Here is a 14,555-nt window from a genome sequence, read left to right as displayed (position 1 = left end):
TGTTAGTTAGTTAGTTAGTTAGTTAGTTAGTTAGTTAGTTAGTTAGTTAGTTAGTTAGTTAGTTAGTTAGTTAGTTAGTTAGTTAGTAGAAACTAAGATGCCAGATACAATAATGAACACACAGGAAATACATTTCTTACAGCAGGTAAAAGGTTATTGGCTTTATTTACTTTCTGATTATTTAGTGGGGCTTCTTTTGCATATTTTTAATTTGTTTTTGTTTTTTGTTTTTGTTTTTTGTTTTTTGTTTTTTGTTTTTGTTTTTTTTGGTTTTTTTGGTTCTTACTGGGTTTTTTTGTTGTTATTTTTATGGTTTAATTTCCAGCCAGGGTATTATTACAATCAGTAATGATTAATAAGGCAAATCCAGTGAGGATCTTACAACTAGTGATTAAAAAACATTTTTAAAAATCCTCTTTTTCCGATTATTGTTATTAGTGTTGTACACTTTCAATTACTTTGAAACCTACAGTTATTATTTGAGCCCTTAAACTTTTATTTATGTTTGTAACAGACGTTTTAAAAATGTCCTAATTCGTTTAATTTATTTTTTTCAATTTAATTTAATCTCCTCTTTCGAACTCTAAAAGCTTAAAGATTGTTATTTTGAAGGCAGGATTGTGTCATTTCCTGTTATTTCCTCTTCGCATTGCTCTGGCTTAACCTCGTTGGCAGCGAAAAACCGCATGCCGGACAACTGGACTGTACCATCTACACAGCGAGTGTAAAAAATACGCCACAGAAGAGCCAATACTTCACGAAAGAAGTCTTCTGAAGGTCAAACTTCACATTTACAATAATTTCTCTTTGGCTTTATCCGCAGACACAGGACATTAGTGTCCCCTTAACTGTCGGAGCCGCTGAATGGTTTGACCCATCAGATGACTCCTCAGCAGCTGAAAACGGCTTGCTGTGGGATAGGCTGTCATAACAACACACTGTCGGTGTAATTACAGCAATTATCATCATGTTAATTAACCATTTGTAACAGTGAAAAGCTTTATTTTCTTTAAACATCGTGATATCTTTATAAGCGTGTATTATTTAAGCATATATGTCTGCAAGAAAACAGTATCCAATAGAGATTACACTTAAAAACAGGTTAAAAAGTACCAAAGTCATCTTAAAGTTACCAATAAACATGAATATACAAAATAATACAAACATGAAGAGCACTACATATTGCACACCCGCTGTTTCAATCATATTTCCCCTGTTTAAAAGATGACAGGGACTTATCTGCTGCTAATTAACAATTAATGTGACCTCCCTGTCACTGCAGGAGGCCAGTGATCCAGGCTGAAAAAAAGAAAACAGAAAGAAAACAAACCCGAAATTATAGCAGTAGCAGTATAATAAAAAAAAGTTTGGAAAATGTGGGAAATTTTCACATGAACACGTCTCAGAAGAGGAACCCATCTGGCTTATGTGAGGCTAAAGATAAGCGTCATACATTTTTTAAAGAGGAGCTTTTTAAAAAGTCTGATTAGAAAAAGCCTTTTGCTTTTTTTGCTCATTTGGCTTAACAATTAAGATTGAGGTCATCATTATATGTCGCTTCATGATGGATGGAAGTGATAGGAAATATAATACAGAGACACACAAACATCCTCCTAATGCACATCTGAGGTTCTTTTCAGAGCTGGACACATTATCCAACATGGTGACAGAGCACATACTGATGTACTAAAGGGCCAAATGTATGTGAGCATTACCAGAGAGATAAAATATGCATGACCCACTTAGCTAGGTGAAGACACTCAGGACTCTAAACACTGATGCTGCTGATGTAGCTACAGACTTAATATCCAGGTCATTCACTCAAGTTTGTGTAGCTTTTTATGTCTGGGGGAAAGTATTTGGCTCTTTCGTGATTTCTTAGTTTTTCGCATACTTGTCATACTTACATGGTTTTTTTTAAACTTTTTTCCCTAAAAATCACAATTTAAAAACTGCATTTTGTATTTAGTCAGGTTACCTTGTTATATCTTGTTATCTTCTTATGTTATCAGGTTAAACTAGAAAATATGACAAATGTGAGGACAGAAGAGGAAGATGACATAGGATGTGTAAATGATGTGCTAAGTTATCTGGTTAATGTAATGTTCTTTCAAAGTATCTTCGTTGTGTTTTTGTTTAAAGGCTGTGTAAGAATACTGGACATAAAAACATTAAAACTAAGACACTTTGAGCATTTTATATGTGGACAGCAGGTAACCGCAAACATCTGTGCAGTCTTACTATGTTTGAGAGCCTGCAGCGCACCTCGCCTATTATCAAAGTAAAGCATATTAATAAGGTGTTGTAGCTGCTCAGATTTGCTTTGATCATTGCAAACGCAACACTAACTATTACTAAAGCGCTGTGTAACTACTGCAAATGTCTGTCTTTAGTAATATCAACAGACAAACACACACGTAAAGAAAATCCTGACACTTTCATTCTGAATCCTCTATCTCAGCCCATGTTGTGGTTTCCATGATCACTGTTTGGTTTGGTCAATAATTTGGATGCATAAGCTGACGTTGCTCTTTTGCATCACTTTCCAAATTCCACTTGGATGTATGTGATAAGCTGACAACACAGGTCAGCTGATCTCACAACCTATCCAACGCAGTATGAATCAATTTTGGGAGTTGTTTTGACGTGAGTCAGCTCTCCACTCCTGCACGGCTACATCAGACTTTAGTGTTTAAAGCCTGATAACAAACCTGAGGAAGAAATCTATCAGCGTGCAGGGAGGGGCTAACTTGTCAGAGTTGGCCATCACAGAAAAGGTTTAGTTATACTCATGTTTAAGGCTCTTTTTTTACCCTAGGCACTCATTCCTGCTCAGTGTTTGTACTCCATGTGTGTCACAGTAAAACCACACATAAAATATTGGCTGCAGGGTTTTGAGCATTTTTGACTGTCGCCATTTTGGCATTTTAAAACCAGATGTGTAGAGAGGGGGGCAGGTTTGACAGCAGAAGTCATTAAACAAGGATCATACCATGAGTAATACACTTTTGTGACTCCTGGAATAACCAACATGTACATACTTTTTACAGTATGACCCAGCATAAGTGACTGAGGTTATAAATTCATCAGGAAAGTTTTTAACTAAGTTCAAAATGGTACATGTGAGGTCCCACAGACTTCCTCAGGAATCAACCCCTGGGGGCCATTTTAAGAAGAATGCAGTTTTAAGGCATTTGTGTGTTTTTAGATATATTTTTAGATATACAAAGAAACATATCTATATTTATATTTTGTGGCACAATACTGAGTGAATGACCCAAACTGTCGTCCTTAAAGCCTCGCCAGTGGGACTAAAAATCTAAATAAAATGGACTAACAGGCCCGTCGTCTTCTCATGTTATGATCCCGAACAACTCTATAAATACACCATGTGCCTTTAAACATTTTACGCAGGCCCATGAAATTACAGCAAAACAAAACGTGCCTGCAATCCACTGGTGTACTGCCAAGCAGCAGACATAAGCACAACATGACACAATTAGCTGTTCACTCTGGTGCAGAAAGCAGTGCTGTACCCTGTCTCGTTGTTCCTAGAGCCAAATCTAACCTTTACCTTTAATATTTGAAGCCACTGGAGCGTTGTTCTGAATCATATTAGGTGTGCTGCGTCATAATCAGCATTTAAAACGGAGCTAAAAACACTCCTGTTTAGATGAGCCTTTTAGTGGCCTAGTTCCTGATCCTACATTAGCATTTTATTCAATTTCTGCTTCTTCTATTGATTTTAATTCTGAGATTTCATCATTTTTAATGGTCTCCTGTTGATCTTAGTCATCATGTAATTTCATTTCTGCTTCTTTTGTTGCTTTTTTAAGTTAATAACTGGTTTTCATTTGTCTGTTACTGATTTTTTGCTCATTCTGTGGTAGCTCGTGCTTTTTGGGTGAAATGTGCTTTATATATGTGCTTGCTTTGCTAGGTAACACACCTGGTAAGTGCACTTAATGAACTAAAGAAAAGATCAGTGAGCAAATTCAAATTCAGTGTGCCTGCAGCATTGTTCTATAGCAATGCTCCTTCTCACTGAGCCTTTCCTTAAGGGAATGCATGTCCACACTCGCCTGCACCTGACAAGGAAGTGGCGAGGTTCAAAGAGAGTCCCATACACCCACAAAGGCATGTTGTTAATGACCCGTCCGGGACAACACCACAAAAGTGCTACAAATCAAGCTTCGTGCCTGCAGTTACACTTTAAGCATTTGTCTGGATACTCCCTGTGCATTTTACCCGAGTGGGAGAGAACCTTCATGTCAGCAGAAGCAGAGTTTTAAATTGCTTTTCTCTTTGTATAACCACAAGAACACAATGCTTTGGTCTTACAGGGCAAGTGCACATATTTGGAAAGCACACTGCTGAAGTCAGAGTCTGAATATAACTACAGCTGCCACAATGTGGGTGTCAAGCATGTCTGCAGTTGGTGGGGAAAAAAATCTCCAACTGATTTCCTTGCGAGCAGATGACACTGAGGTCTGAAGTGGATCGCGTCTTCTGAGTGTGCAGATGGAAATAAGCATGAGGTTTCCATAACAGCTCTGAGACAAAATGTTTTTCACGTCGAAGTCAGTCAGGGGGCAGATTTGTCTCCATGAAATTAATTTTCACATTAACAGCTGCATCTGCTGAACACAAAATGCCACGTCAAAGTTTGGAAGGATGTCTCAGACTGAATGCTTTGGAAAACACAGGGCGTTAGATGAGATAAGTAATAACACTTCATGTTTATGTCAATAATGAAGCTACATGTAGTTAGCTCAGCAGAAAACCTGGAAACAGACATCTCTGATTGCCACTTCATTTCTTTAAAGCCTTTTCAAATTGTTTCCAATATTTATAATTAAGGATCCAGAACAAGGACGAAGCATCACCTATGAGGATGATATGGACAAAGTTCCTGGTAGGAGTGGGTGTGACAATTTGGAAACCACCCCCTGAAATAGTCAAAGTAAATACCAACATTTTATCACTACTTAATCAGCAGTCCCCCAAACACCTGTGAACAATATGCGCATGTTTTTGTAAGATTTTAAAGACTTAACTTTAAAGCAAAAATATTTCAGCTATTTTGCTTTTGGTTTAATTCTGTTTATCTGCAGGTTTTTTTCTTGTCATCAGTTAAACCAGCCACTCCCCAGCCTTCAAGCCTTAATAAAGTCCATAGAGGTACTAAACACTTTTTTCATTTACCAGTCTGTAAATAAGTTGATTTGACAGCCTCTACCATCTCCAAAAACACCGCTATACCAGAAAGTTTATAATGAAAAGACTCACCAGTTAAAGTATCCTGAGTGGAAATCTAGGTCAGGGTTGAACAACACAAAAGATGCCCATTGTACAACGCATGTCCTGCCCCTGACCCAAAATGCCAATTATCTTCTCCATAGCGGTCGAACACATCCAGCCAATCATCCTGGTGCATTGATTCAAACCCACGCTTCGTGAAATATCTGGACGTTTAACTGCCCGACACATATTTATTTCAAGGGGAACCGTCATTAATGTAAAGTCTGAGTTTTAATGGCATTTAAATCACGGAGTATTTTGAAGGTCTTTACTTTGCTAGGTTAGCTTTGTGACTGCAGCCTAAAATTGCTTGAAATTTGTAAGTCAATAAGTTTACAAACAAATACAAACACTGTATTTTTAAACAACGTAACAAAAAAGTGAGCATAATCATACAAAACAACAGTTAAACACTTATATGAGCAAACAGAGATCAAGATCATTAATGGTTAGTCAGACAGTTTTTAAATCACCTCGACATATGAGGTATTAAGATAATTCTTCTATATTGGTGTCATACAATTACCTTCTTTCAAAGCATCACATTGCTTCAGGTAGTTCTTAGGTAGAGTTTTATTATCAAAATACCGATTACAGCAGCTTTAGAGATCAAACACAAGGTTTTACATTCGTTTTCTCGACTTATCTGAACCACAAAGCTGCTGTTCCTGCTCAGGACCCGCTCCATGATTATTGTGGACACATAAGTTTATAATGCCATTTATCACAATAACCACGGAAAACATGGAAAAGATGGCGTGTGTAACTTTATGTTGTGTTTTCTGTTTTGGAAAATTTGATTAAAAAATTGAAGTAACAAGAGAATCTGGGACCAGAGCTGCACAAGGCCTTACAAAAAGAACATTTACAATCATATGTGCATTAATAACATAATAATAATATTTGATTTTTTTTAAACATTGTGAGAGAGTCAGCTCCAATGCAACGTGATACAGGAACTGAGTGATGCGTCCATTTGTCTTTTGGGTTAAACACCACCCTGCCTCATGCCCAGTCAGTCACATTGCTCACATACACAGTCACTCCACCCCTCCGCCTGCCCTCTGGCAGTTGGCAGAGTGGTGTCATCTCGAGCTCTCAGCTGTTACTGTGGCGTACCATTGGCTGGACCGGCAGCTGCTGGGGACTGTGCCAACACTTTCTTCTATATCACTTTAGAGCATCAGGAAATCCACAAGGACAAAACATATGGCTTTTCAAGAATTCTGGCATTTGACCACCACCACAGTGGATAAATACTGATTATGATTCATTTCCGAAAACATCCAAACATTCCTAGGTCTGATTGGCCAACATAAACATGGAACTAGAGACTAAATTGGTGCAAACATTTAATTTTCATCCAATTCACGCTAAAAGTGCCGATCTAAGAATGGCAGCAATCACAGTTCATCTGAGTGAAGATGTACGTATCTACAGTGCAGTCTGAGCTGGAAGCTTCACACAGGAACCCAGACTCTGGAGTCGTTGTAAAAGAAGGAATGCTTTGACAAGAGCTGTGGGTTATAGAAACCTGGAAGGAGAGAGAAAGTTTTATTTAATGCTTTCATGAATGCAATAACAACTACTTTAGCTGCTCCTTTATTCATAAGGGATTGCTCTACATGTTTGGTTTGGCAGATCTTTTTTTGTATCTCCTCCTGAGATCAAAGCAGGGATCTGTGCTAGTAGGCAAATGTGTAAACTGCTATGCAACCAATTTATTAATGACGCCTTGTTTCAATCAGATTCCGTCAATTCCATTTTAATTATGCAACACCAAATCACAACAGTAGTTGCCTCAAGACGTATATATTAACATAAAGACCCTACAGTATTAGAAAGAAAGACCAAAAATCCCACAAGCCCCCTATGAGGAAGCATTTGGTGACAGTGGAGAGGAAAAGCTTCCTTTTAACAGGAAGAAACTGGATATCTATATTGCCATGCGCACCAGTGTTATTTAAGTCCCAGAAAATCAGAGATCAAATGCATGTGAGAAAACTGCCTCATTTATCTTATTACCTGGTCCTGGGATCTTATCAGCCACCGGTTTTTGGGGTATTCTTTGAGTTCTGGATGCAAAAGCAGCAGTGGGTATGGACTGCTTTGATGGCCGGTCATACTGCCCTATGTCATAGTGCCCAGGACCCGGCAAAGGAGGATCCTTAGGTACAGTCTGAGGAGGTGCTGCTATTGCCAAAAAATATCTTCTCCTTCAAACACACATAAAAGGATGTAAATTTTAGATAATAATAAAAAAAAAAGTAGCAAAACCTAAACATTGTATGGTTACTTACGGAAGGATTGTCTTCTTCACTGGGGTGGGTGCCTGATGGGGGTTGTAGGCCCCCGGGCCTGGCACACGGTGGTCGGCCGGAGGAAGGATTCTTTGAGTTTTTGATCTGAAGGGTGACAAGACCGCCTTTGAACCATGCTGGATTAAGCTGCTGTTCACCTCGTAGTGGCCTTTGAGAAGTTTTTAATATTAAAAATTTGAGTGCAAATTTAATAAGAAGCTAAAAAAGACAAAACTTCAATGCAGACCTGGTGATGGCACATTTTTGGGGGGGTAAAATGAATCCCGTGTGGTTCTTGAGAGGAAAGGCGATGTACCGACCACTGAGGAGACGCTTACTCTCCTCACACAAATGACCTGTATAGAAAGAAAAAAATGACAAAAAAAATACACAACAGGATCTCAGAGATTACACCCTGAATCAGCTTTTATAATCAGCACACATACATCATACTGATTTGGAGCTGGAGTTATATGTTTGGGACCATCCATCTGCACAGCTATGGGCAGCCTGAAGACCCTGGAGGCTCCAGTGTTGAAGTCATATTTATTTATGAAGGAACTCTGTAGGTTGTATGCATTTGGGCCTGGAGTGAGTCTCTGTGGCCTTCTGTCAACCTGGAAGAGAGGATGAAGTGATGAAGACATTTAAAATTTATTAGACTAAAAACAATCAGGTAAATCTAAACTAAGTACTGGAGCCATAACTAACACTGATTTTAAGATTTCTTCTGTGTCATCTTCATTATAAGGCTCAAATTAAACGTTGCCAACTCCTGTCAGATTATTCAAATTAGGGTTGCAGTGAAGCTGAAGTCTGTTAACATAGGATGAATGGCAGGGTGTATACACCAATCTAACAATGATAAGATAACTTTATTGTCTCCCATAGGAGAAATTCATCCTGGATCAGGCAATACATAAAAAGGCACACAGACAAAATCCACTAGCAATGATGCTGTAGAAAAATAACATACTGGGTAAGTAAGGATTTTCTAAAGCCCCATTGGGGCAAAAAGTATGATTTAACAAAACAAAACAAAGTATAAATAATCAACAAGACTTCAGAATAAATGCCCAAAGGCGTTTCAAGATGATACCTAGTGGACTTCCTGACCTTGGATGGGACAAAGCCGGTGGTGCCCCTCTTTGAGAAGGAAGGACAGTTGACTTCAGTGCTGGTAAAGCAGTCGTAGGTTCCCGGTCCTGGACTTTCACTCTGACACACAAACACCATACACGTTATTTATGAGGTACTGTTATTATTATTCTTTTAAAATGCTTTGAATTTTGATGGAGTTAAACTTCCTACCAGACTGATTTGAGAAGCAAACCTCTTAGCCTGGGTGGAAAAGCCCTTCTTTTCCTGATGTGTTGTCATCGCTATTTGGTACTTAGCTTGTATTTAACAAACCTTTACTAGCTACAAGATAAAAGAAACCATTATGTCACGTTTTCAGCTTAAGAATTTATAAGGATTTCCACTTTGGACTCACTCGAAGCCATCTGACGCTATTCGAGCTCCTTGGAATTTTAAAGCAGTTGCTATGGTGATGTGAAAACAGATCTATCGCGAGACTCCAGCGCCACCTGTCGGTGAAATGGAGGCGGGCTTCTTTATTGTACCGAGTTTCTGTTTGTTTCCAGATTAATCGGCCATCCGTCATGGCGATGCATGCGAAGGCGACTCCGCCGCAGATCCCGGACACTCGCCGGGAGCTCGCTGAGCTCGTAAAGAGGAAACAAGAACTCGCCGTAAGTAGACGTTAAGGTGGTTTCCTTAAAAATAAAAGTCGCATTTAAGATTTCACCGCGGGAAAATTTCTCGTGCGCGATGCTAGCCGAGGCCCCGCTACATGCTAAACTAATGTTAGCCGGAGCTAACGGTAGCAGCTAACTTAGTTAGCGGGTCGACAGCGTTGTTTGGCTGATAACGTTTGATTAGGAGTAGTGTTAGTAGTAACAAGACTCCGTTCGAGCTCTCTGAATATTTCTTTTAAGTGTTTTACGTATACCGACTTCACAGCAGCGCTTTTGACAAAATATTCTAACAACTTAGCGTAGCTAAATTTTAGCAGCCGCCCTGCTTGGCCAAGTTCTCGCGAGAAGTTGGTGTCACATGTGTATTGTGTACATCCAGCCGGATACCTATGATATTTTTACCTCTCTGGCATGAGGAATAATAAATCAGCATTGCGACAGACATCGCTATCTTCACTTTTGCGCGCTCACTGAATCCTTTCTGCAAATGCAAGTGAATAATTAACACTTCAAAAGGGACATATTTTATTCTTCTAATTTTTGTGTATATAAATAGATAGATAGATAGATAGATAGATAGATAGATAACTCTTTATTGTCATTGCACAGTCATACATAGTACAGTAGTACAATGAAATTGGAAAATAAATGTCTGTTAAAAGTTTACCAGCCAGGTTGATTAATGTAATGACTAAAACTCAGATATCTAACTTTTATTCTTTTCCTCCACATTCTTCACTGTCACAGGAGACATTGGTGAACTTGGAAAGACAAATATATGCATTTGAAGGCAGCTATCTAGAAGACACCCAGATGTATGGCAACATCATCAGAGGATGGGACAGATACCTCACCAACCAAAAGTAAGCAGCTTTGTGGAAATTCATTTACACTAAATGAAAAGTGAGCCATTGACTTCTATTAATTACATACAAGCCAGCAGAAGGAGGAAGAGTACAGCCGATGGTTGAAATCAAGTTCCAGTAAAATTACGAAGAAAAAAAACTACATCTAGTTGATGTTGAAGCAAAAAAAAGTCTGAAGAACTTTCTTTTCTTTTCGTAAGGAAAAACTTAAAATAATTTGAAATATGCCATTTTTCCTGAGGCCCAGTGTGGGCATTTGGAGCCACTTTTGGACCAAACCATTGTTTAAATTTTTTACATTTTTGTTTGCTTGTTTTAATTTAACAGGAACTCTAATAGTAAGACTGATAGACGGAATAGGAAATTCAAAGAAGCCGAGCGTTTATTCAGCAAGTCATCTGTTACATCGGTTGCAGTAAGTCTTTTGCTTATTATTTTAAACAGATATGCTGCATAATAACAAAAAGCAACTGTTCAATCGGTGACATTTTTACAGGCCGTGTGTGCACTCGGTGGTATACCAGATCACATGAATGAAAAGCGTGAGTTTTGCTTTTGAGCTAAGCAGCATTAAAAGTTAATATTTTGTGGACTGGTAGTAATTTTTGTCATTTATGCTGTTGTTTTGATTTCTTCAGGTGAGGCAGGCAGCGGCACAGAAAGCGATACCTCTCCAGATCTCCAGAACCAAGAAAACGAGCCCAGCCAGGAGGACACGGAGGATGTGGACTCAACGCTGCAGGACCTGAAGCCTCAGAAGGCTGCCTCCTCCTCCTCCTCAGGCAGCCACCACGGGAGTCACAAGAAGAGGAAGAACAAAAACAGACACAGGTATTAAATAAAGGAATGAGACACGGTGGGATCAGCATGTTGTTAAAATATCCTTGCGTTTTTTGGATTACAGAGCTACATCCATAGCCGTTCATGTAGACTGCTCTTGACAAGCAGGTTACAGAACATGTTTGCGCAAAATTTCTGTATACATCAGAGTTTCTACTAGTAAGGAAACCCCTGTGGCTTCAATCAGAGACACCAGGGAATCTATTTCTCATTTTACTGCCTGTACCTGCAAGAGCTCATTGAATTGCGTTGTTCACAGAGAGATCACAAAAAGTGATCTAGTATGGCTAGAATAAGTTTGCAACTTGGATTCCAGAAGCTCCCGTGTTGTTTTTTTTGCTGCCTTGGTGTGTGAGTGTGTACACAGTGGGGGGTATTTAAAGGTATTTTGGGGGGAGGCCAGTATAAAAGGAGTATTTTTTCTTCCAGTAGACTATTACATTTTCTCACGGTTGAATGAATGAGCATTCTCCTGGATAGATTTAGCTGTGAAGAAATATTCACACTTTGCAATCCAGTCTTCTCCTTGATTACAGATGTCACAGTTGAGGGGAAAACAAAAAAATCAAAAAACGGAAAATGTAATAGCAGGGAAATGAATGCAATTATTGGGGCTTGTTTGTTTGTTTTTACTGAACGTATCACTTTTTTCTCCTGTTTCAGCATCTCCCTCTGTTATCTGACACTGGCAGATATGCTTGTACACTTGCGTATCCAGCCCAAGTACACACAGCTGTGCTGGAGACACGAGAGTTGGTCGTAATTAGTCAGTGCACAACAAGCCAAAAAAAAGACATTTTGGATGTGCTGACGTTCTCATGCATGACAAAAGCAATCATAAAGCAAAGAAAAAACCAAAGTCGTGATATAGCACAGACTAACCAGTTGAGGCAACAGTAGATGAATAACATGTTTTCTGAGATAAAGTTGCTTTTTCTTCTTTCTTTCTTTTTCTTTCGTCTGCAGTGTGACAACTGCACAGATGTCTTACAACAGGTTAATTGAAGTGTTTGTGACATTTGAGCTTCTGCTTTCAGAGAGAATGGAGGGTATTATTTTGGTATTCAGCCTAAAATATGTTGAGAGATTTCTGGTCCACATCACTAAGCTTTACAATCTCAGAATAACCTGGTTATTGTTTTTTCTTTACTTCTGAGCTTCTAAAATAAAAAGGATTGGGTTTAGCTTCTTGGTGTTACTTTCCCCAACAGGGAGTGTACATGGTTTCACTAGTAAACATTACTCAAAAGTCTGTTTATTTTTCTTAAAGAAATTTACTGTGCTTGACCAAAATTAGACGTATTCAAAGTGGGTGATCAGAGGGTCAATAAATGATAAGTTTGTTAAGACAAATTAGGTTTAACGTGTCATGTCGACGTGTTTTTGTTGACTCGGGCCTCACTGTTCATGCCTACATATTAACACAGCAGGTTCTCCTCCTAACACAGCGTGATGGGGTGGTGTTCTCACTCTCTAAAGTCTGGACTGCAGTTTTATATACTCGTAGGGCTTTAGGCTCAGGTTGGTAAACTAACAGCTGCTGCTCTCTTCCCTCCCCTAATGCTGCTCCCTCAGTCCTTCTGCCATGTTTGATTATGACTTTGAGTAAGTCTGAATTTTACTTCCTGCTCCTGTCACGTTTACATCCTGCCTGCTACTAAGCCCATCATCAAATTATCCACCGTTTTCCTCTCCTCTATGTCCTCTTACTATTTTTATTTGTATATTCTTCTCTAAATCTTTGCTTTTCTTTTTTAAATTTTGATTTCAACTTTTTATTTTTTATTTTTTTTAAGTTTTCTTCTTTTATTTGATTTTAATAATTTTTTATTCTTCAATTTTTGCATATGTTTACTTTATTTTTACATCTATTTTATTTTAAGTTTTAATTTAATTTCTGATTTTTACTTATTTTTGCATGTTTTAATTAAGCTTTATTTTAACTTCGAACCTTTTTAATTTTAATTTTTCATTTCAATTTTTACTTTTTATTTTTACGTTTTCACTTTTTTATGCATGATTTGACTTTAATTATTAATCTTCTCCTTCTATAGGGTTAGTTTGAATTGAAGCCTGCTTGTTATTTTATTACTCAGTCACACTGCATGTCCAACACTTCATTCTTTGATATGTACATATTTTCTTAAATGCATGCCAGCATCCAGCACTCTGAGCGTCAGTAAATTTTCTTGCTTCTTGATGGGTTTTCCCACAGATTCATTTCAGTTTTGCTTCTTCAGCTCCGCTTGCTGGGTTGCTCGTTAGATGACGGATTGGTTAGGAAGTTCTGTATGAGCAAGAACGATCATGCGGTCATGTAGTTTTATTGTTACCAGGCTTATTTATTTATTTATTCATTTTTAGGCTTCTTCATAGTACAGTAGTGGTACTGCTTTTCTCCATAATTCCCATCAGAAGCAGGATTTTAATGTAAGATGACTAATGCTGTCTTTGTACTTGTTTCAGGTTTGACATGAAGGTTAACAAGAAACCCAGAGCTGTAAGTTCACTGTTCTGTTACACTGAGACACTTTAATGTCTTTGACATTTACTTTGCTGCTTCTATTACTTGTAATGACTGTTTTGCTTTACTTTTGCTTTATTGAATCTCTTGGATAGAGCTCTTCGTTTTATAGAGGCTAGATGCCTTGCTGTATTTTTATTTCTTATTTATTTATACATAAATAAGAAAGTTCAGGTCAATAAAATATGTTTTAGACATTACAGGTTGTGTTTGTATCGTTTTGGCAGCTGCGACATGAATTTTCCAAATTTGGGTATTTAAAAAAAAAAAGATGTTAATCATTTTATCTTTTAATAAAATGGCAGCTGATCGTTTAAATTCAGAAGTTTCGATCATCTGACCAACAGCCTGAAACCTTAAATAATCCAGATTCCTGTCATCTATGACGTTTTTGTCTTCCTTACCCTAAAAATAACTGAAAGAGGTATTTCTTTTAATTTAAGTAATAATTACTTTAGTCGACTGATTGATGAATAACTGTTAAGTGTGACTCGGCTCCTATTTTTATGTGCAGGATTACTCGACTTAAAACACCTGGAGGACCTGGACACATGAGAATACATGAGATTTCTGGACTCTTTTTTTTTTTTTTTTTAATCACTTTTCGTTGTTGTTGTTGTCGTCATATTTCAGCCTGTACTGTGTACATCAGTTGAAACATTCCCCTCACCGCCTACCACTGGATGGGGTTCACTTTTTGATCTACCTTCAGTAGATATACGGTGTTGCTTGTTACTTGTCGCCTACTGGCGCTCTCTGCCAGTAACACATCATCTTGTATAGTGTTTTCTTTTTTTGTTTTTTAAAGAAAATGACTGTATTTATTGTGTAGCTAATTTTCTTGTTTCCCATTGTAAGAAAATCTTTTTTTGTTAAGCATCACATGGTCGGATTACCCTCAAATCCCCCAAATTCTTTTATGACATTGTTTGTTTGACAAAAAAATAAAATACTTCAGCAAGAA

General features: G+C 38.0%; 2 protein-coding genes across 3 annotated transcripts; one reads left to right on the top strand and one right to left on the bottom strand.

The window, feature by feature from the left end:
* Positions 1-5,731: 5,731 nt before the first annotated feature.
* On the bottom strand, positions 5,732-9,182 carry stpg1 (sperm-tail PG-rich repeat containing 1). Its single transcript, XM_005938786.3, has 8 exons — positions 9,097-9,182; positions 8,913-9,023; positions 8,718-8,819; positions 8,048-8,218; positions 7,849-7,957; positions 7,602-7,770; positions 7,327-7,517; positions 5,732-6,835 (listed from the first exon to the last, which is right to left on the bottom strand). The coding sequence occupies exons 2-8, from the start codon at positions 8,979-8,981 to the stop codon at positions 6,762-6,764; spliced, it is 885 nt and encodes a 294-aa protein (XP_005938848.2). The 5' UTR covers positions 8,982-9,023; positions 9,097-9,182; the 3' UTR covers positions 5,732-6,761.
* Positions 9,183-14,555, top strand: meaf6 (MYST/Esa1-associated factor 6). 2 transcript variants are annotated; one of them, XM_005938747.3, is made up of 8 exons: positions 9,183-9,355; positions 10,109-10,224; positions 10,555-10,642; positions 10,724-10,769; positions 10,866-11,058; positions 12,643-12,672; positions 13,534-13,567; positions 14,106-14,555. In XM_005938747.3, the coding sequence occupies exons 1-8, from the start codon at positions 9,266-9,268 to the stop codon at positions 14,118-14,120; spliced, it is 612 nt and encodes a 203-aa protein (XP_005938809.1). In that variant the 5' UTR covers positions 9,183-9,265; the 3' UTR covers positions 14,121-14,555. The 2 variants fall into 2 exon arrangements, with proteins under 2 accessions (XP_005938809.1, XP_005938810.1); XM_005938748.3 differs by lacking the exon at positions 12,643-12,672 and having other exon boundaries at positions 9,185-9,355.

This window comes from Haplochromis burtoni, unplaced genomic scaffold, assembly GCF_018398535.1.
Source record: "Haplochromis burtoni strain Fernald_Lab_line unplaced genomic scaffold, NCSU_Asbu1 Contig_149, whole genome shotgun sequence".
Taxonomy (NCBI): domain Eukaryota; kingdom Metazoa; phylum Chordata; class Actinopteri; order Cichliformes; family Cichlidae; genus Haplochromis; species Haplochromis burtoni.
Note: the sequence above shows the minus strand (reverse complement) of the source record. Positions and strands in the feature narration are given on the sequence as shown.

Excerpts from the sequence above, each read along its gene's own strand:
- stpg1 (XM_005938786.3), bottom strand. The coding sequence starts at position 8,981 with ATGACAACACATCAGGAAAAGAAGGGCTTTTCCACCCAGGCTAAGAGG. Across the intron at positions 8,219-8,717 it reads CCGGCTTTGTCCCATCCAAG|GTTGACAGAAGGCCACAGAG; the intron begins GTCAGGAAGTCC and ends CCTCTCTTCCAG. Across the intron at positions 7,771-7,848 it reads CAAAAATGTGCCATCACCAG|GCCACTACGAGGTGAACAGC; the intron begins GTCTGCATTGAA and ends AACTTCTCAAAG.
- meaf6 (XM_005938747.3), top strand. The coding sequence starts at position 9,266 with ATGGCGATGCATGCGAAGGCGACTCCGCCGCAGATCCCGGACACTCGC. Across the intron at positions 10,643-10,723 it reads CATCTGTTACATCGGTTGCA|GCCGTGTGTGCACTCGGTGG; the intron begins GTAAGTCTTTTG and ends ACATTTTTACAG. Across the intron at positions 12,673-13,533 it reads ATGTTTGATTATGACTTTGA|GTTTGACATGAAGGTTAACA; the intron begins GTAAGTCTGAAT and ends TACTTGTTTCAG.